The sequence below is a fragment of the Callospermophilus lateralis genome, chromosome 13 (assembly GCF_048772815.1).
Source record: "Callospermophilus lateralis isolate mCalLat2 chromosome 13, mCalLat2.hap1, whole genome shotgun sequence".
Classification (NCBI taxonomy): Eukaryota; Metazoa; Chordata; class Mammalia; order Rodentia; family Sciuridae; genus Callospermophilus; species Callospermophilus lateralis.
This window is the reverse complement of record NC_135317.1, coordinates 70,971,781-70,994,113: the sequence shown is the minus strand read 5'-3', so window position 1 is coordinate 70,994,113 and position 22,333 is coordinate 70,971,781. Positions and strand designations below refer to the sequence as shown.

Here is a 22,333-nt window from a genome sequence, read left to right as displayed (position 1 = left end):
TGAAGTTCAATACTCAATAACCATCCATTTAAACCTTACAGATATGAAGTATTTCTTTTTTTTCCATATTTTTATTGGTGTATTATAGTTGTACATAATGGTAGAATTTGTTGTTACATATTCATTCACACACACACATAGAATAATTTGGCCAATACCATTCCCCAGTATTTTCCCTTTCCCTCTGCAGAGTTCCCTTTGATTTTCACATGATACCCCCCTCCACCATTTTCTTCCTTTTTTCTCTTGAGCTTCTACGTATGAGAGAAGAAAAACTGACCCTTGACATTTTAGTGTAGCTTATTTTGCTTAATGTAATGTTCTCAAGTTCCATCCATTTGCCTGCAAATGACATAATTTCATTTTTCTTTATGGATGAATAAAACTCCATTGTTTATAAATACCACATTTTCTTTATCCATTCATCCGCTGATAGACACCTAGGCTGGTTCACAGATAGAAATACTTCCTATCGACTTTTCTTTAAGAAAAAGTTGTACTAAGACCTTTTATTATTATTATTACAACTGCAAACTTATTGGAATTAAACAATTCTCAATTTCTCTTTTTTTCAGTGCTTCATTCTGATTTCTATTTGACAATCACTCTCCTATTAATTAGCATGGACAATCCTGGCTAGACCAGAGTGACAAAAAGGTTTTTGGGGGAAGAAAAGATGATTTAATATTTTAAAAACATGTTTAGTAAAACTTTATATTTCAGGAGGAAAAAACCCTATAGGTTTGATGATAAAAGAAAAGCTCAACATCTTTTGATGGACGGGGATGTAGTAAAAACATTGTGACTGCTAAAGGAATATCCCAGTGGGGTATTGTGAGATTTTTATGGTAATCAAAAGGAGGTGAAAAGCTTTTTAAAAAGTCTGAGAAACTCCTACCTAGATTAATCCTCTAGAAATGTTAACAGGTTAAAACAAAAAAGTCCATGAAAATTCAATAGGCAAGCCCAAGTCAAAGAACTATGTGGCTCAAAGCGAACTTAATGGAGTTGGATTATATAGCTCAGTTGGTAGAGTGCTTGTCTTGCATGTACAAGGCTCTGGGTTCAAGCCCCAGCACCACACACACAAAAATAAGTGGACTTAATGACAGATCTAGTCCAATTCACTAAAAACTGGCAATAGGTAATTAAGAATTAAGTGTATACCAGTAAATAAAAATGTACTTCACTGAAACAAGGGTTTCATATTCATGCTTGATTCTTTAGTGATAAATATCTACCATCCTTGCTTCCATACCCATATCTAAAAAGGAAGGCATGTCTGTAACATTTAATAAGTGCATCTTTTGCATACCATTTTATCATTTAATCATTCTTGCCAGTTCAGTAGTACTGCACCCGCTTTGCTGATGATAAACGGAGACTAGGTAAAACTGGGTGACTTGTCCCTGATCACAAAATTAGCAGAACTGGAATTCAGCTCAGTAGTAACCCAAAGCTCCTTCTACTACACCAAGCCCCTCCCTGTAAGGAAAGTGAACTCGTGGAACTTGTCTGTAATGAAACGTGCAAGGGCCAAGCTTTTTGATTGGTCTTGGCACTAATGGTACCTGTATTGTAATCCAAAGCTTACATTTATGGAAAATAAATCACTATAAAGTCGGTGCAAAATTGTTCAGCACTCTCGATGAAGACCTAGCCTCAACTAAACGTACGAAAAAATAATTTCACAATTTTAATTTAGTGTTTTTAGAAACCAGCCACTTTCAGTGTTTGGAAAATCGGGGGACTGCGCCCTCAAGTGGTCAAAAAAGGCCCTTCACCACAGTTCCCTACTTGTTTAGATGGTGCAAGGCCAGTCCCGCAATCTTCCCGCAATCTCCCGAAGCAGCAGAAATCCTCGCCCCTGCAAAATCACTAGCGCGCCCCGCCCAGCAAACCACTGCGCATGCGCGTTCCCTGCCTCTCCGGAAGCTACCACCACAGGGTGGCGCCACTTCCCCCGAGCAGCCCGCTCTTTCGAATACCTTTGTCCAATTCCATAAGAGCAGAGTTAGCATCCAATTCCTGTTCGCCATATCCAGCATCTGCCAGAAAAGACTTAGTTGAGTTTGACGCCATGACCCGAATAGTTACTCGAATAGCCTAGTCAGAAAGATTGCAAACTCTGCCCCAGCACCGCCATCTTCTCCCGCCGCCTTCTCGCGGATTTTTCCTCCGCGCTCTGTCAAGCCGTGTTACGCATGCGCCCTGGTCACCCCGCGGTTCGCCGGCGCCTCTGCGGGCCCCCCGCGCAGGCGCTCAGGGAGCTCCTGAACTCTGGGTTCCCGCGGCTGAGAGAAAAGGAGGCGGGGATTCGAAGGGGGAAGTGACTCTGAGGCGCCCCGACGCTGCGGCGGGAGCCAATCAGAGAGCGTGACGTCAGTTTGGCGCGGAGTTTGGCGGCCGGGGCTTACAGTGGCGGGAGTTGGAGGCTATAACGGGTGGTGGTGTGAGGGGCGCAAGCTGCGACTCCTAGTGAACTCGAGGGCATTTTTCACGGCTTTTTCCTCAGCCGAGTCGTTCTTCAGGTCCAGATGCTCTTCAATTCGGTGCTCCGCCAGCCCCAGCTTGGCGTCCTAAGATATGGTGAGTAACGGTCTTAACCGCTGCTCTTTGCTGGCGGGATTCACCGCCCCCAAAACACTCCACCTCGATCTGGGCCGACTCCAGTTTAGTTTCCCAGGCTCCAACTTCTCCAGGGCCAAAGTGAATTAGGTGAGGGAGAAATACCGAAGAAAGTTGTACTTTGTTTCCCTCTCGACACTTTTAATCGAGATCGGGCTTTTTTGGATCGTAACGTAGGCCGAAGGGAGGAAGGACGTTGAATTAGCTGGGCTCCGAGGCCCCTCGCTGCTTACGTCAATATCGCGCGTTAACTAGAAAACGCATGCATCTGTGTGTGTGTGTGTGTGTGTTTCGGGGGAGGGGGACGTTCTCTCGGCCACCATGGGCGATCGTCGCCTCACTTTCGTTTGTTTGTGGTAGAACCTGAGCGATCCCAACTATTTGCAGTTACCCCACCAGCGTCCATGATCCGCTGTTAGGGAACTCCGTCAGGCAGGGAGGGCAGGACATCTGCTTCCAGCAGGGGCGAACTCTCGTTCTCCCACCATTACTACCTGGTTCACGAACGTTCTAAACCGTAACGTGAAAGATGCCCCCTCACCCCGTCCCCCAGAGATAAACTCTGTTCTTGGATTTTCAATGCCAGAGCTAAGATCCAAACACGGGATCGACATACTTTGGGGTTCTCCGTTCCCGGTATAAGTTAGACGCATTCTCGTGTTCGTGGGTGGAAATCCAGCTTGACTTTCCACAGTTCTTTGGGCTAATATGTTAGAACGCAGACAAAAAGAGATTTGAGCCTAGGTTTGGAAAAGTGTCACCAACCCGAACCTTTCCCATAAGGGTGTTGTGTCTATACTGACCACCTTTGGACAGAAATGAAATCTCACTCATTTAAAGATCATGTCTATCCAGAGGTCCTCCTTCCCCCTTAAAGCCACGTGGAAAGCTAAAAGAAAAGAATCTTGGAAGGGAACATTTATACTTAAGGATTTAGGTCTAGGAAAAGGATGTTGAAACAGACTGTACAGACTTTCAACTTCGTCCTTCCAATCTAAAACTTTTTACCATCCTTTTGTAATTCCCTCTTAGATGATCTTTGTAATTCCGCTCGAAATGCTTCTCTTTCTGTCTCTTCTAGGACCTTGCTTAAATAATTTCCGTCCTCTGCAGTCCTCTGTGCCATGTGGTCCTCAACACATTGATTAACTGTCTTTGAAGTTAAACTGCCTGATTTTTTAATTTCTGTTCTATTTTAATACTATTTGTGTAACCTGGGAAAGCTATTCGGCCTGTTTTGTAACACATTTTCTCCTAATTCTGCAATCTGTCTACTTTTTTCCTCTTCACAAATATTCATTGTTATTCAGTAGGCACTGACATTTATTATTATATATTACTCACTGAAATCTGCACAACTGTCTCCATTTCCCTTCTGGGTTGGCATGCCACCCTTTTCCCTTCTCTCTACTCCCATGTATGATTATAGTCATAAATGGGGCTTCTTCCTCTACTGCCTACAACCTTTTATTTCCTATATTGTACAGTTATTTCTATAAAAATTATGTAGATTCATCTTCACCAAGTTGGTCAGTCTCGCAGATATTTCAAATTCAAATACCCCCAAAATGATCACATCTCAAATTCAAATACCCCCAAAATGATCACTTTTTCCCTAAACCTACTATATTTTTTGTTTTGTGGAGCGGCCCCATTATTTTAAACCAGTATTCCTAGCCAGAAACCTGAGAGTCACTTAAAGACCCCCATCTCCCTCACTATTAAATATTGAAAATTTTCCTTCAAAATATCTTGAATCCAACATATTCTCTGCATTCCCACTGTTTCTGCCTCTTTATCATATACTGGGTCTGCTCTACAATTTCATTTCCTGACTGAACCCTAGTAACCTTGTCTGAACTATAAAGCAAGTCCCCTGAAACCTCTTAGTTTTCTTCTCTTCGTTTATTCTTTACATTGCTACTAGTGATCTTTATAAAATGGAAATATGACTACTTCTGGATATTTTAAAATTGGTATCTAAAAGTTTCTGTTATCAGTTTAAACACTTATAAATATTATAATTTCTGGCTAGAATATGAACATTAACAACTTAAAGTAAAAATCCTATATCACTGTTTTAATTGTATAATAGAATTAAATACTAAAGTGATTTGACAGTCATATCTATTTTTAAGAAATATGAACAAACTTTAGACATTCTGCAAAGTTACTTTTTCCTCTTGAGTTTATTTTCATTTTATTTCTCCCACAGAATTTATCCTGATATAATTTAATTGTATGCTTGAAAAGTTTTTACTGATCTCCTTATGTGTCAAAAAATGTATTTAAATTGCTGTTTTCTGTGCTCATGGGATTCCAACTGCTAAAAATTTCTCTTGGACTGCATTGTCATCATAGTTGATAGCATGCAATTGATAGAAGCAATGTAAATAACAAATTTTGATAAATAGTTATTATTCTCATGTCCTTGTATACTTTTTGGGAAATCTGCATGTGATCTAAAGGCCCTAATTTGTACTTTGAGGAAATAATAGGGTTTTCCAAATGAGTGTTGTGGGGCATTACAGGTTCATATTCATAGCACAATAAAGATCCAGAAGTAATTTAAGGTAGCTCAAAAAAAAAAAAAAATGAAGTGTGTGTTGAAAGGAATTAAAGAAAAGGAGTAGATGGGAACTACCCCCCACCCCCGCCCCGCCCCTAGTCACTCTAGACTATTCATCTATTTGAATATTAGTTGAAGGCAATGAGTCAAAATTAAGGAGTCAATGAATGCTTGTAAAAAATAAAATTTTCCAAATGTATTGTCTTCAGTTCTATCTAATTGTTCAAGATTCCCTATTGAATTTTTGTATTGCATTTATTAGACAATTTTTAAGTCCTACATCACGTTTAGATTTATATATTCTGAGAACAGAGGCTTTTGTTTTTAAATTTATTCTGTCGGATATTTATGAGCTCAACATACATGATTATTGTATTCTTCTTTTAGTAGTCTTTAACAACCTGTTTACAGTGACACCTCATTTTGAAATATTAAGGAAATGTCCCTAGGAATAATTGGATTAAATTTCTTTGCCTCCTTTCTACTAATTGTTTCAGACATCGCCGTGAAAATCTAGATTTGTCTGAGTTCTGTCAGGCTAAAATATCTTCTAAAACAGTACTTTTGATGAAAAGTAAGAATTGAAAGTAGCCTAAAATGTGAACTTGTTAATTAATCAGACAGCTCTCAAGAAATTGTGAACTCATTGTTTCTTCAGATGCTTAATTAACAATTCATTTTCATTAATTATTTATTGGATGAATGTTTCTTTCACAAGTTGAGCATCCTTAATCCAAAAATCTGAACTCTGAAATGCACTAAAATTTGAAAGTTTTTGCATAGAAATATGATGCTCAAGTAGTGTCAGATTTCTGATTTTCAGATAAGGGGAGCTCAACTGGCAAAATCTATTCAAATATCCCCAAATCTGAAAAATCTCTGAAATCTGAGACATTCTTGGTCCCAAGCCTTTTAAAAAAGGGATATTCAACCTGTATGTATTTAAAAACACATATTGACATACATGTTAATATTATAAAAACAAGATAGCTTATTACTATTTAGGATTATGGTGTTTATTAGATCTCTGACCAGCAGAATAACTTTCCCTCTACCCTGAATTTCTTGCTCTCTTTGTTCTAAATATAATGAAAATTTACTCATCTTTCAAGATCTTCTCTAAAGGCTTTTCTAATCTTACTACTAGCCAGGGATAATTGAATATCTTCTAAGGGTAGATACATAATGCTTTCCTTTAAAATTGCTATTATATTCTTGAAGATATTATGACTTATTGCTGTTAATATTTTAGAATCCTGGAATTTCAAGCACTATAAGGAAAAAGGAAGTAAAATTACTTAGTAAGTGAATGTTACTGACACTAATAGGCACACCAACACATTATTTCATTTAACTTTTTGAACTCACATGTATCTGTAGATATATAGATATGTGTTGGTTGCTAGGTAACTTGAGAATTTATAGTAATGTTGATTTGGAGGCTTCAAAAACAATAAAATTTTTGTGGAAGGGAATTAGCTGTTTTAATGGTAATGTTTTTATGGTTGTCTCTGTTGGGAAAGGGTACAAGAACTTTTTAATGTACAAAGGGCAGTTGTTCCTTCTAATCTTAATGTACCATTAAAGATGATAAGCCCAAAGCTATACCTCACCAGAAATTGGGAGTGCACTTTGACTTCTGAGGATATCTTAAAACTAAGTATTCTAGGGGACCAAACGTAGTGAATGGAGATATGTTAAATATATAAGACTCTTTAAGAATAACATTTACCTCTGCATTTGTTAAAAGTGTAAAATGTGATGTTATATTGAAGTTCTATAAGGAATTTTCTTGTTTTAGGCTGGTCTTCACACTACCCTTTACAGTCCCTTCTAACTGGTTATCAATGCAGCTGTCATGATGAACACACTTCTTATGGAGAAACAGGGGTCCCAGTTCCTCCTTTTGGATGCACCTTCTCTTCTGGTAAGAGAATTACTGTCTAGGCTAAGCTTGGACAGAAATAATATATTTCCTGCCTAGAGGGAAAATACATTGTAATGGTTCCCCTTCAAAGAAAAGTAAGTTAGGTAGATGTTATAATTTTCCAATAACTATCTTCTTCTGATTTATGAAAAAATGTATAATTAGCGTAATTACATAAATTCTTATTTATGATAAATCTCTTATGTAATTAGCATAATTATATATTTCTTCTAAAGCATAGGACTTTTACGAATTGCAAAGGTTCAGCAACTGTGAAAACAGTTTTACCCAGTAGATGCCTCTTTAATCAGTTGAATATGTATCTTTCTGTGATTCACTGGAGAATATATGAAAGTAATAGGAGTACTTGTTCCCACTCTCAGTGTAAGAGTAGAGGTGAAAGGTTGTGAAAAGGAAATTTAAAACTAATAGACTCTGTCTGCTGGTGGTGTATATCATTTTATTGCCTTTATTTGACTTTGGTCAGTTCTAGTCTTGTTTATTACCTCTCTTGATTTAGCCCTTCTCTTAAGTAAGAGACTATCTAAAGGTAATTTTGATGGTTTGAGGCATTTAATACCTTTATACACACTTGTTTTTTGTGTTAATCTTTATGCACTCTATTTCTTATTTAGCTCCCAACATGGAGCATATATTAGCAGTTGCCAATGAGGAAGGCTTCGTTAGATTATATAACACGGAATCACAAACTAGTAAAAAGAAGTGCTTCAAAGGTAAGCCTCGGTCTATAATTTTTGTTTTAACATTATTTTTAATTCATAAAACTTCAAGTAAATTGCTATTGGACTAATTCATAAAGGTTCAAGTAAATTGCTATTGGACTATATTCCCAGTATATTCACTTCTCATTATGTCTGCTTATGGACCAGGATAAAAGTAAACAATAGACTATCACTCACAATAACAGTTAACTATGGCAAGACCTTTACAAAAGTTCAGAAAAAATATATCTTCAAGTCAAAAACAGTTTTTTTTAAGTTTAATTATTTTACACTTAATGTGGTTCAACAATGCTTTAAATATTGAATATTTCCCATATATAAAGCAAAGTTCTACTAACTATAAGAAGCTCATACTCTGGAATCAGAAAGTCTGGTGTTGAAATAACTAAAATAAAACAAAGACTATGAATAATAGAAATACAAAAGCAGGCTAGGAAAATGTTTCATGAAGGATGGGGCATTTGGGTTGAACTGTGATATTTAGACCAGTGGAAATGGAAGAGGGCACTTCAGGTGGAGAAAAAGCATTTGCAAAGTCTTAGAGTTGGGAAAGACCAGGATCTAATAAGAAAATAGTGGGTGGTCCAGTTTGGTTTGGAGAACAGTAAGAGAAACTTTCCAACAGATAGAGGCCAAAGTATGCAAGACCTTGAATGTCAAACTAAACTTTTTCAGAGAACATTGTGAAGATTTTTGACCTGGAAAATGTTTCAGAAAGGTTCCAATTTAGAGACTATTTCTAGTCGACTCATTTGAAAGGAATTGGACATCAGATTCTAATTCTGATGTGTGGTAATGAAGGAAATGTGAAATGTTGAGTCCACGAGTTTTCTTTGGCCCATGGTCCATAGGGTACTGATTGATCTTTGCACTGTAGTTTTTAAGATATTTAAAATACTATTGATATGGCTACCATAGAACACAGGCTACACATTTCATATTTACCATTTTCTTTACTTAGAATGGATGGCTCACTGGAATGCTGTCTTTGACCTTGCCTGGGTTCCTGGTGAATTTAAGCTTGTAAGTGACTTTGATTTTATTGGGATTTGTTCTTGAAATTCTGGTCAAGTTTGCCTTGTTAAATTGTGCTGTGAATTTTTGAAAGGTTACAGCAGCAGGTGATCAAACAGCCAAATTTTGGGACGTTAAAGCTGGTGAGCTGCTTGGAACATGCAAAGGTCATCAATGCAGCCTCAAGTCAGTTGCCTTTTCCAAGTTTGAGAAAGGTAGATTTTACTTATTCTTTTGTCTCTTTAACCTTCTTTGTGATGGAGAAATAAGAAGTTGTAAGGTTTCTATCTTGCCCTTATAAAAGTTGTTACTTTATCAACATAGGTAATTTTTATTCTAATATGACTGAAAACCTTAATGAAAGTAAGCTGGTTCTAGGCCCATTCTTATGGTTGTTATCACCAACTTGTCCTTGAAATTCAGTTTACAGATAAGGTAACAATTTATGAACAGTCAAAAAAAAAAACCTCTGCTTAACTTTGTCCATTGGTGTCAAAACTTGGTACTGGGTGCTCATTAATTCTACTTGTAAAATTTAAATGAAGTATGAAGATGGGGTGAAAATTCTGACAAACTGGACATGATTGTCTACCTAAAAATTTACCATGCAACTAGTTTAAATGACCCAATTTCCTAGTATGTTTTCAACTAGTATTTACACACAATTGATTCTAGCAACTGAGGAAAAACTTAGCAGGGGTATCTGAATACATTTTTTTCCCCTAGGATTTTTTTTGTGTTTTTTTTTTTCTCTTAATTTGTTCCTCACTAACATGTTTTACAAACAGACCAATAAACATTTACCTCAAAGAAGTATCTGCGTTAATTTGACTTTCTTAAGAATTATAGAGACAAACATCATAGTCCTTTATCATTAAAAAGTACACTATTTTAAAAAGGAATATTTTCATTTATTTACCTGAATACTCAGGGATATTAACTGAGTTGTAGAGCTGGTTTAGACTAGAACTCTAAAAGGGAAATATATGGCATGGGTTTGTTAACACAACTTTATTACATAAAGTTAAATTGACCTGTATTCTAATTTACAGCACTCCTGTGTCAGAGTTCGCTTTAAGTTTATAAAAATGTTTTAAGATCATGAAAATTTACCTAAATAAAGGGGAATGAAAAAGGGAACACTATATTTTTCAGTCCTTTCACTTAATTTTCAAAACTCTGCATGTGAATAAATCTATGCCAATATGGTCTAGTAGAAAAAGCACTGAGTTAAGAAACTTTTATCATGTTTCCAGTAGTCCATAGGTGCTCTAGTATAAATAAGTCTAGCTGGAAACTGCCCCCAAGGCCCCATGGTTTGGTTGGTGAAATAACATTTTGTAGCCTCACTCAGTCTTTCAGCCATGTTCCTTTCTATAGGCCACACTTTTGTAAACATATATTATGTTTTATTTTAGATCTGATTTCAAAATTCTTCAGCAAAGTTATTTTAATTTCCCTGTGCCTTAATTTCCTAACTTAGTAAAATTAATGCCTAATTCTATTTAACTCACAAAAATAATTCATACATAAAAATGCTTAGCTTTTTGTTGTTTTTGTAGAGGTTTTGTTTTGTTTGTTTGCTTATTTTTAGTGGGTAGCATGATAGAAATGACCATTGATAAAATTTTTTCATCCCTTTATGGGTAAGATACAAATCCTAATTAGGTATAAGCATACTAATGGAATTTGCCTTCCCCAAATATTTTGCCATATAAAAGTCAGGAAAGTAGACTTACAGGTAAATTTTTTGTGTGACCAAAAGGGGAGGATATTGGAAGTTCTAGCAGAAAATTAAAATTAGTTTTAAACTTATTTCTGTTTCCTTTTCTACAAACTTAACTTTATTTGTACCTTTTTTCTTACTCTTTTTTCTCCAGTTCAAGACCAATCCTTCCTCCTAGGCCACTGGTTTTTAACCTTGCATATGTTACTTACAGAGGTTTTTTTAAAAAATCATTTTAATAGGACTCTGGGAGGTGGGCCAGGTATCTATTTTTTTTAAAGTTCCTTAAGGAATTTTTAGTATACACCTAAGGTTGAGAAACATTTTTGATCTCCCACAAGATCTTATGCTCTCACATTTGTCCCTATCGCTCTTGTATCTTCAAGTTCTCCCCCTTTTGTCTGTTTCTCCTTAGGAAAGACTCAACCATGTCTATGATCTATACTCCAAAACATCTTAACCCTGTGTTCTCTTTTAACTGTTATCCATCTCCCTTAAGTTTCTTAAGAGTAAACAAAAACTAGAAAGACAAATTTCTTCATCCTAATTTGGTATAATCTGTTTTCCACATCTACCTCTCTTCCTGAAATCATTTTTACAATTATGTCAGAAGCCATGAAACATTTCAGCCCTTTTCTAAACTTTTTTTAAAATAATTTTCTTCTTCAGAATCTATGATGCATTCTCTTCTAGTTCTCCTGTCTTTTTGTTGATTCCTTCATTTTTGCTTTTGTGGGCTACACTTTTTTTACCTGTCTTGAAGTGTTGGCATGGCTCAGGATATGGTATTTGGCCTTCTTTTCCTTTTAGTTTATACCTTTTTCCTGGACAGTTCCATTGATTCCTTTTTTTTTTTTTCTTCCGTTTTTGTTACTGGGGATTGAAACTAGAGGCGATTTACCACTGAGCTGCATCCCAGGCCCTTTTTATTTTTTATTTTGAGGCAGGGTCTTGCTAAGTTGCTGAGGCTTTCCTTGAACTTATGATCCTCTTGCTTCAGTTTTTCAAGTTAGTGGGATTATAGGTGTGTGCCAGTGTGCCTGGCTCATTAATTCCAATTTTGCTTTGTTTATTTTGCCACTCTACTAATTGACCCAGATCTATATTTCTAGCCTTAACCTCTTGGTAAGCACTTGAAATTCAAACTGTCTAAAACTCAGGATTTCCCCCTTGACAATGCTATCTTCATACTCTGTTATCATTTCTATTTGGCATGAAATAGAAATGATAACAGATAATTTCTTTTAGTGCATGTCTGGTGGTAATAAATTACCTTTATTTTCCTATATCTGAAAAATCTAGGGGAGAAGAGGAAGAATAAAAGTTCTGTGAATTGGACAAAAGGGAATGGAGGAAAGGGAGTGGGGATAGGAATAGGAAAGACAGTTGAATGAATCTGACACAACTTTCCTATGTACATATATGAATATACCACAATGTACATCTAAAAAACTGGGATACCAGTTAGAATAAGATATACTCCATGTTTGTAAAAACATGTCAAAATATGTTCTGTCATGTATATCTAAAAAAGAACAAATTTAAAAACTCACTCTTGAAGGATATTTTTGTTGGATATAAAATTCTGGGTTAACAGCTTTTTTTCTTTCATTACTTGAAGGTGTTTTTCCACATTCTCTAAAATGTCCTTGTATACATTGTGTTGTTTTACTTGGCTGCTTTCAGGATTTCTGTCTTTGGTGTTTAAGGGTTTGACTGTGATGAATCTAGTCATGGTCCCTTCAAACACTGGTTGGAGCTTCCTCAGTTTTTTGGACTTGTAAATTTGTTTCACAAAGAGGCTCTATTTACTCATTCATGTATTTAGCCTTTTGGAATTGTCCTATGGATCCTTGATACTGTTCTTCTTTCTCCCACTTTTCTTAAATTTGAAAAAAAAAAACTAACATACTGTTTAGTCCGTTTTCTGTTACTGTAACAAAACACATGAGAATGGATATTTCATAAAGAATAGAGGTTTATGTAGCTCACTGATCTAGAGGCTACAAAGTCTAAGAGAATGACTTCAGCACCTGGTGAGGGCCTTCAGTCCTTCTTAAGATAACCCACTAATCCATGAATGTATTAACCCATTCATGAAGGCATAACTCTCATGACCCAAACATGTCTTCAAGACTCCACCTCCTAACACTGCCAAAATGTCATCAGATTTCAGCATGGATTTCGGAAGGGACAAGCCATACTCAAACCATAGCAGGTATTATAAGATTTGCTCAAAGTATATATTTCAGTGACTTTTAGTTTATTCACAGGGTTGTGCAGTAAATCACTTCAGGTAATAGCTTCCTCCACTTAAGCATGATATTCAGTCATATTTGCTGTAATTCAAATTGACTGATTTTGATCAAGCTCTCCTTAAGTTGAATGATTTTCTCATTCTTAAGCCTAACCAGTGAATTTTTATTGTTTAAATTATTATTTTTTTAGTTCTCAAAATTGTTTTTTATAAGTCCTGTTTTTCTGCTGAGATCTATCATTTTTTTATTAATTACAAGAGTATATTTCTCTACTTAACATATTTATATAATCTGTATTATAATCTTAGATAAGTCAATGTCTGGGTTGTCTTTCATTGATTTCTTTTCCTTTTTACAATAACTCATTTTCCTGACTCTTTGTGCAGATATTGTGAATGAGATGATCAGTTTTTTATTATAAAACCTCAGTTGCAAACTGCTTTCAGTTTTCTCTTGCACATATGGTTCAGTGGTCACCCAGAAACTTAAAACTGAGTTTAAACACAAAATTAAGGGTTTCTTTTCTCTCCCTTTCACTCTCTAATAACCTTGTTACACCCCATCTCTTTTTCCTCTCTATTCTAGCATGAGACACGGCAGGTTTTTCTATTGGCATTTTAGCTGTCTGGTATTAGTGCTGCCACTGTGGCTGCCCTCAAGGTAAAATTACAAACAGTGATTGCCCTTGCTAATCATGTTCTTCATTTGTTGAGTCCCCTCTGAAATTTTGTTTTTGTTCTGTTTCCACAGACTCCCTCAGGTAGCTTTCTTTGTTGTTTTGTTTTTTATTTTGTCCAGTTTACAGCTAATGCAGGTACAATTTCTTAAGTGCTCATTCTTTCATACAGAAAGCAGAGTTTCTCTTACTTAATATTACCTCTTTATTTTCCTGGTGCCAGGGATTGAACCAAGGGTCACTTAAACTCTGAAACACATTCCCAGTCCCTTTTATTTTTTTTATTTTCAGACAGGGTCTCCCTGAGTTGCTCAGGACCTTGCTAAATTTTGGCATTACAGGCATGTGCCACCATGCCTATCTCTCACTTAGTTTTAAAGAATAAAACACTACATATAAATCAAAGTTCTCTAGTATTCCCTTCTTCAGTTCACTGCTCTCATTCCATTTCCAGAGGCAACCCCCTTTAAACATTTTATACAGATCTCAGGTTTTTTTTTTTTTCTTAAATATTGTTTTAGTTGTACAATACCTATATTTTATTTGTTTATTTTTATGTGGTGCTGGGGATCTCACCCAGTGCCTTAACACGTGCTAGACAAGCACTCTACCACTGAGCCACAATACCAGCCCCTAGGTCTATTTTGCTATAATTTTATAAGGTATTTTATATGGTTTTGGGAAAATTTGCACAGAGGGATTATTCTATAAAGTTGTTTTTTCAACGTAAGCTTTTTGTAATCCCTTTCTTTTACAACTGTTTTCTCAATTTGTTGATAGTATAGTTTAAAGTTTTTATTTTCAATATCAAATTCAGTATCTAGCATAAAATAGATATTCTAGAAAATTTAAATTGAAATATATATCATTGACTGGTTCTGTTAACCTCTTGTATGCTGTTTATTATGTCACAGCTGTATTCTGCACAGGAGGAAGAGATGGCAACATTATGGTCTGGGACACCAGGTGCAACAAAAAAGGTAATCTAGTTCCATTTTAAATTTTTTTAGTTTTTTAAAAATTTATTTTAATTAGGTATATATGACAGCTAAATGCATTTTGATTCATTGTACATAAGTGCAGCACAACTTTACCTTTCTATGGTTGTACATGATGTAGTGTCACACCATATGTGCAGTCAAACATGTACTTACGGTAAAGATAGCCATCTTATTCCACCACCTTTCCTGCCCCCATGCACTCTCCCTCCCCTTTGCCCAAAGTTTCTCCATTTTTCCCATGCCTTCCCGCTTCCTGTTATGAATCAGCTTACCAGAGAGAACATTCTGCCTTTGGGTTTTTGGGATCGGCTTACTTATCATGATATTCTCCAACTCCATCCATTTAACTGCAGATGCCATAACTTTATTCTCTTTTAATGTGGCATAATATTTAATTGTGTATATATACCACAGTTTCTTTATCCATTCATCTATTGAAGGGCATCTAGGTTGCTTCCACAGATTAGCTATTGTGAATTGAGCTGCTGTGAACATTGATGTAGTTGTTACTAGTATGCTGATTTTAAATCCTTTGGGTATAGACCAAGGAGTAGGATTGTTGGGTCAAATGGTGGTTCTGTTCCAAGTTTTCTAAGGAATTTCCATACTGCTTTTCAGATTTGTTGCACCAATTTGCAGTCTATCAGCAAAGTATGAGTATGCCTTTTCCCCCACATCCTCTCCAACATTTATTGTTGTCTATATTCTTGATAGCTGCCATTCTGACTAGAGTGAGAGGAAATCTTAGAATAGTTTTGATTTGCATTTCTCTAATTACTAGAGATGTTGAACATTTTTTCATATATTTGTTGATTGAGTGTATATCTTCTGAGAAGTGTCTGTTCAGCTCCTTAGCCCATTTATTGATTGGGTTGTTTGTTTTTTTGGTGTTAAGGTTTTTTTAGTTCTTTATATATCCTGGAGATTAGTGCTTTATCTGACGTATGTGTGGCAAAAATTTGCTCCCAAAATGTACATTTTAAGTTTAACAGAGATGATCACATACTGAATTATATTGAATGAAAGTGTTCGGGATTTCATCTGATTACCACCAGGGGGCACATGTGCTCACAAGCCCCCATTTCTCCTCACCATTTATTTATCAGGATCCTAGAGATTGTTGCAGGGGCTATTGTACTCAAATATTTACCTCATATTGTCTTCTGAATTGTAAGGCCATTTACCTAAGTTACTGATAGAATTTAAATTGTTAATATATAGGCTCACTGGTGAATGTTACCTTTAATTTAAACTTCCTTTTTTTGTTGTTGTTTTAAAGAGCCAGATTAAATTAAATAGAAGTTTGTATTACCCCATAATGCCATTAAGCAAAAAGCGCAAATCATCTCTCTGTTTACTTTTAATACATTTGTTGATCTTTTAAAAATTTAATGGACTATTTTGTAGAGCAATTTTAGTTTCACAGCAATACTAAGCAATTTCCATATATTATCTCACACATACACACCCTCCTTCTCTCCCTCATTGTCAACATCTTATACTTGAATGGTATACTTATTACAATTGTTGAACCTACATTGAAACATCATTGTCATCGAAAACCCATATTTTACATTAAGATTAATTGTTTGTGTAATCATACAGAATAGTTTCACTGCTCTGAAAAATCTTCTATTCTGCTGTCATTCCTATCGCCTCACAAAGCTTTGGCAACCATAGATTTTTTTTTTTTTTTTAATATCCATGGTATTGCCTTTTTCAGTATGTCATATAGTATGTAACCTTAAAGTTTCTTCCATGGGCTGGGGATGTAGCTCAAGCAGTATCGCGCTCGCCTGGCATGCGTGCGGCCTGGGTTCGATCCTCAGCACCACATACAAACAAAGATGTTGTGTCTACCGAAAACTAAAAAAAATAAATAAATATTAAAATTCTCTCATTCTCTCTCTCTCTCTCTCTCTCTCTCTCTTTCTCTCTCTAAAAAAAAAAAAAATTAAGATTCTTCCATGTCTTTTATTAACTCGTTTCTTTTTAGTGTTGCTTTCTGAGTGTACCACAGTGTATCCATTCACCTGCTATTGGATATCTTGGTTGCTTCCAAATTTTGGACATTATGAGGGGCTGGGGATTTGACATAGTGAAAGAGCACTTGCCTAGCTAGAAAGAAAAAGAGCTACCATAAATATATCTTTTCTTCTTTATTATATATTATAATCTCAGCACAGGAGATATGGTACAGATGGTTCTACTGGTTTCTAATTTTACTAATCTGGTCAGAAATTACTTAATTTTGAGATCTTTTGTACAAATGTTATGTACAACATGAGATCAGAAAAAAACAAATCAGTTTCCTTGGAATATCTTTCAGATGGGTTCTATAGGCAAGTGAATCAAATCAGTGGAGCTCACAATACTTCAGACAAGCAAACCCCTTCAAAACCCAAGAAGAAACAGAATTCAAAAGGACTTGCCCCTTCTGTGGTAAGGTTTTATAGGTGTCTACATGAATGTAGATCTTAACAGCAGAAATTCTTAATGGAATTTCATTGTAGGGAATTTCTTGGGGATAAAATTGGGAGCTATTTTCTTTTGATGTCAGAGATTTATTCCTGAGTAAATAGTGGTTCTCAAACTACAGTGGACAGATTTGGTTTTCTATAGGGAGAGAATCCCCATTTTTTTTAATAATATAAACTATGGAAAAGATGGCTTGTTTATTTGTTTATTTATTTATTTATTTGGCAGTATTGGAGATTGAACCAAGGGCTTCACATGTGCTAGGCAAGTGCTTTGCCCCTGACCTACATCCTGAGCCTTTATATTTTGTGATAGCATCTTGCATAAGTTTCCCAGGCTAGCCTTGAGCTTGTAATCCTCCTGCCTCAACCTCTCAAGTAGCTGGGATTATACGTCCATACCACCACACCCAGCCTGTATATTTTTTAAACATTTAGGAAAGTATTATATATATTGCAAAACACTTTGGTAGAAGAAGTACTACTGTAATAGCCAAAAGCTAAAATTAGGCCAGAATTTTTTTTTCCTGAAAATAATTGCTTTTGATCTCAGTTTACTGTGATTTTTTAATGTTCCAGATTTATAGTTAAAGTGCCACAACATAAAGGATACATGGATGAATGGAAGCAGACAGTAGTCTGTAGAATCCAGATGAGATTATAATGTGTAACCTTTCAGGCATGGAGTCTAATTCTAAGCTAAGAGATCTTATTAGCTAACAGTAATTAGGAGGTAAAACTCTACTAACTCCCTTTAATGTTCATCCAGAATTCTTTAGATACTCCTATGTGATAATCTGGGTAGATATCAACACTTTATAGATGAAACAGACAAGAAAGTTAAATGAGTTTGCTAGAGGTAGATAGCTTATTAGTAGGGCTGATTCTAAGAGACTCTATAGTGTAGACAAGTAAGATCTTCCTGTCACCATTTTGTTTCTTGAATACAAGTTCAAGTTTTACCGGTATATGCTGTAACTTGATGTTCAGGTCATTTTCTTGCTAGGATTTACTGTGTATCTAGGATTATTGGAAAGAGAAGATTTAATTTCATTCAGAGTTTGGGGGAAAGGCCATTTTTAAACACCTTGTTCTCTTGATGGTGAAGATTTTGATACTTAAGATAGAATTTCCTTCTTTTCTTTTTCTTTCTGGTACTATTAGGATTTCCAGCAGAGTGTTACTGTAGTCCTGTTTCAAGATGAGAATACATTGGTCTCAGCAGGAGCTGTGGATGGGTAAGAGAATTTATTTCTTTATTCTTTTAATGAGGTGTCTTTCATGAGCCCTGAGGGAGAAATCATGTAGTCTCATTATTATAATTGAACATGTATGCTTTTAACTTTTGACGTATCAAGTACCCCATCTGAGAAGAGAAACTTATACAGGAAAATAATAAGCTAGAACTCTTGCTCAATAATTAAATGAGCTAGTACAAGTGTCACACTTAGCATGTTGTCTAGCATATAGGAGCTGCTGCTGCTATTAATAGAGAAGAAACTAGATGGGTAGCTTGCCTTATGGCAGTAAAATTTAGTCACAGGCTCTTATTTTGAGGAGTAAATTTTTTATTACTTTGGGGTATCTTTAAGAATATCTTTAAAAGAACAAATCTGATTTTGGGCATATAATTGGTGTTTCTGGGTATAATTTAACTAGACTTAAGATTTAAATACTTTCACATACCTGCTATTCATGATTGGCTAAATTTTGACCTCCAAATACACGTGTGATGCTTGTACATTGGTTTATTGTATAAGTTTTTCATGTATAGGGACTCTTTCTTTTTAAGACATACTTATCCATTGAATCTCCAAAAACATGACTGTTTTCATAAATTTTAATTTTAAAAAGTAACAGCTTACTGAGCTGGGGTTGTGGCTCAGTGGTAGAGCATGCATGAGGCACTGGGTTCATTCCCCAGCACCACATAAAAAACAAACAAACAAACAAACAAAAGTACAAGTCACAAATTTAAAAAACAAAAGGAACAGGTTACTAAACTAGGATTTCCATTGTCTCTTCAGGACACTTAAAACTTTTCATGAACCAAACTTTCAGGCAAGAATGAAGGATCATCTTAAGTTATTAGTTATATTTGTGAATGGCTAGGAAAGTGTACTCTGTATTTCCAAGAATACTGCCTGTGTTTTCACAGTTGCTTACAAACTAGAAGTAGAGGATTCAGACAATTATTCCAACAGATGAACAAATATTTTTTTCTGTTTCACAGGAAAGTTTGCTTACATAGCCTAAGGAGTTATGTATAGAGATATAACCATAGGAACAGAGCTTGCTACTTATGATATCAGAGGATATATGCAGAGGCTTAGGAAGTGTTTTTTTCTTAAAACAATAGAACAGTGACTATCAGCATCCAACTTTCATCTTCCTTTTCCGCTCCCTTGGAGTAAACTCCAGTAACCCATTGCTGGGTCATATTACATCTGTTTCCCATCTTGTCAGAATGGCAAGCCTGACCTTGGACACAATTTTATGAATAGTTTAATTTGTTTCCCAATGAGATGTCCTCACTATACCTGGTAAATGTGCCAGAGGAGTTAGATTAAAAGTCATTTCACATTCAATGTTAGTGAAGTTCTTTGGGTAGGGAGATCTATAAAATAAATTTGTCTTGATTTTTAGGATAATTAAAGTATGGGATTTACGCAAAAATTATACTGCCTATCGACAAGAGCCCATAGCATCCAAGTCTTTCTTGTACCCAGGTAGCAGCACTCGAAAACTAGGTAAGCCTTTGTATAAACTTTTTTGGGAAAATTTAAATTAAAAAATATATATGTATTAGGCTAGTTTTCAGCAACATAGACTTAAGAAACTAATATGAGGGCATACATTTTTGATGTTTAAAAGATAAAAACTCAGAAGGATACTTTTTATTTGCATGTTTGGGGGCAAAAATTTGAATATCCCTATCTGATGATATCATTTGCAATGATCTATTTTTTCGTTCGCATTCTGGCTTCAGGTCTGTTTAACATCATCATGACATGCTGACTAAACTGTATTTTTCTCAGGATACTCAAGTCTGATTTTGGATTCAACTGGCTCTACTTTATTTGCTAATTGCACAGATGACAATGTCTACATGTTCAATATGACTGGATTAAAGACTTCTCCGGGTAAGATATAAGTCATACTAACTTGCTTGCCAGGAAACTAACATGGACTTTTTTGTTGATAATTTATTTTTTAAAAAACAAAACTTATTAAGCCATATAAGGACTTTAGTATTTTTAATTAATTGCAGTGATATTTTCATAGGGTGCTTTCCTTGTGGTCATTTCACATGTTAGCAGAATTCTTTTCTGTATTATGACTTATTGTATTGTAGTAGTCTCCAGAAATCAGACCTCTTGGCCTATATTTAGAATTAACTTAATTTTTTATTTAATGATCTTACAGGGTGAAGAAAACTGTTCTGCTCAACTTTATCCTCTTTTTGGGCTTGTTAGTTAAAATTAGAGGGCTGCAGCTGGTGATGTAACTCAAAGGTAGAGCACTTTCCTAGCATGCTCAAGGCCTAGACTACAACACCCAACACCACAAAAAGAAAAAAAATTAACTGAATTTTTTAGATTGCCCATATAGTTCCACCCCCGCCCAGCCTTCCACTTAATGTTTGACAGAAGCCATTCTATCTCTTTGAGATTTTTTTCTCCCAACCTCACCTTTCTTTTTCTCCTCAAGAATATAAAAATAGAGTCTGATACATAAAACTAATAAATGGCATTTTAAAAAGAAACCAAGGTTTTCAAGTATGCTTTAAAAAGGTTTAGTTATTTTATATCTAAGAACATTATCAATTACACAAACAAGTTATATATTAGTAGCCTGATTCTTCCTCAAGTCTAGTTCTGTCAAAACACTTTGAATTTTATAACCCACCCACAGAGCTACTAAAGTAAGATGTGCTGATAAACAAGAAATCTTAAAATAGTGAAGAACTTAGGTCATTTAGCTATTATCTTAGATAAGTTTCAAAAGATTTCCCTAAGTGGTCTTGTTAGGACTATGATATCTGTGGCAGCATCATCCTTGGGATTTTTAATTAGTCATATAAAATAGGCTTTAAAAAATATTTCGTCTAAAGATGAAACATTGTTCTGATCATATTATCATATATATAAGAGATCTTTTATATAATTTTTCCCATAGTATGACAATAAAAGGACCTTGAGTTCGTTTTGTCCCTCTTCCATCAAATACTTTCCTAATAATTTTGTGACCTTTTTCTGTGCTCCTAAAATAATTTTATTTGTTCTCAAAGATAGGTAGGTAGAAGCTAGATTGATTTGTTCCTTAGAAATTGAATGATGGCTCTGTATGCATGTGTATGCATGCATGTGTTCATGCACACACATGTAACATCTGGTAATTATTTGCCTTTTCAAAACTTTATACTAAAGGTACCAAACTTAATATTACAGTATTATATATATTAACTGATGTTCATAAGGATGACTGTAAATCATGTTAGGACCCCAAATCATCAAAGAAAGACTAAATTGAGTTAATTAAGGCCAATATAGGTTTTAAAGGATCTTTATTAGCAAGATTGAAATATTTACGTTGTACTTCATATCAGCTTTTCTTAGACCAGTAGAGGGCAATAAGTACTTATGGGTTTAATGGAAAATTTAGTCTGCAGTTTGCCAGGCACGATTTAAGAGTTGAAGATGAATAATTATGATTTTTTTTCCTGCCTAAATACTTCCTAAAATTCTCTAATAAATGAGATTCTTGTACTTCTTGGTGATATTCAGGTGTCAGACACCTAAGGTTTTGTCTTCTTAGGCTAAAAGAACCTGTCAAAAGTAAATTGTACAAGAAATAATACTTGTTCTTTTGTCATGGATAATAAGTCTAAACCTGTACACTTAACCTAGCCTAAAATCTTACATACGAGTATAGTTTACCCCACTAGCTACTTTTACTGTTCAGACTGTTTAAAGTGCTGGACTAAAAATATTCCTACATCCTAGATAAGCCAACAATAAGTTTTAGCCAGAGTTCAAATGACCCTTTTTCACTGATTTTTATCTATTCATGGAACAAATATTGGAGGATCTACTCTGTTCAAAACACTATGAAGAGGAAGGAAGATATGAAATATACCCTCTAGAGTCTTGAAGTCTTAAATATTAAGACCCAATGTATATGCGATAGAAAAAGTCCTATGTTGGGTTAAGGAGAGAGGGTCCAATATTTATTTTATTACAAGATCGAACAATACCTGCACCCTTTTTCTTAATTCTTTTCATCACATTTTCCTCCTGTGGCATAGCTGGTT

The 22,333-nt window shown here is 35.3% G+C and overlaps 2 protein-coding genes across 4 annotated transcripts in view; one reads left to right on the top strand and one right to left on the bottom strand.

Moving 5' to 3' along the window:
• The window catches only part of Ints7 (integrator complex subunit 7), a 70,458-nt gene extending 68,271 nt beyond the window's left edge, over window positions 1–2,187 (bottom strand). The window contains exon 1 of the mRNA XM_076831547.1: window positions 1,989–2,187. Within this exon, the coding sequence (XP_076687662.1) occupies window positions 1,989–2,082 (94 nt within the window). The 5' untranslated portion in view covers window positions 2,083–2,187. The remainder of the gene's footprint in view (window positions 1–1,988) is intronic.
• A 350-nt stretch (window positions 2,188–2,537) lies between these two features.
• The window catches only part of Dtl (denticleless E3 ubiquitin protein ligase adapter), a 62,660-nt gene continuing 42,864 nt past the window's right edge, over window positions 2,538–22,333 (top strand). For 2 of the 3 annotated variants that reach the window (XM_076831793.1, XM_076831792.1), the window contains exons 1-10: window positions 2,538–2,589; window positions 6,999–7,124; window positions 7,760–7,858; window positions 8,829–8,890; window positions 8,976–9,096; window positions 14,456–14,521; window positions 16,872–16,984; window positions 18,184–18,257; window positions 19,666–19,769; window positions 20,058–20,162. In XM_076831793.1, coding sequence (XP_076687908.1) covers window positions 2,538–2,589; window positions 6,999–7,124; window positions 7,760–7,858; window positions 8,829–8,890; window positions 8,976–9,096; window positions 14,456–14,521; window positions 16,872–16,984; window positions 18,184–18,257; window positions 19,666–19,769; window positions 20,058–20,162 — 922 coding nt within the window. The remainder of the gene's footprint in view (window positions 2,590–6,998; window positions 7,125–7,759; window positions 7,859–8,828; window positions 8,891–8,975; window positions 9,097–14,455; window positions 14,522–16,871; window positions 16,985–18,183; window positions 18,258–19,665; window positions 19,770–20,057; window positions 20,163–22,333) is intronic. The other variant, XM_076831795.1, reaches the window with a different exon arrangement.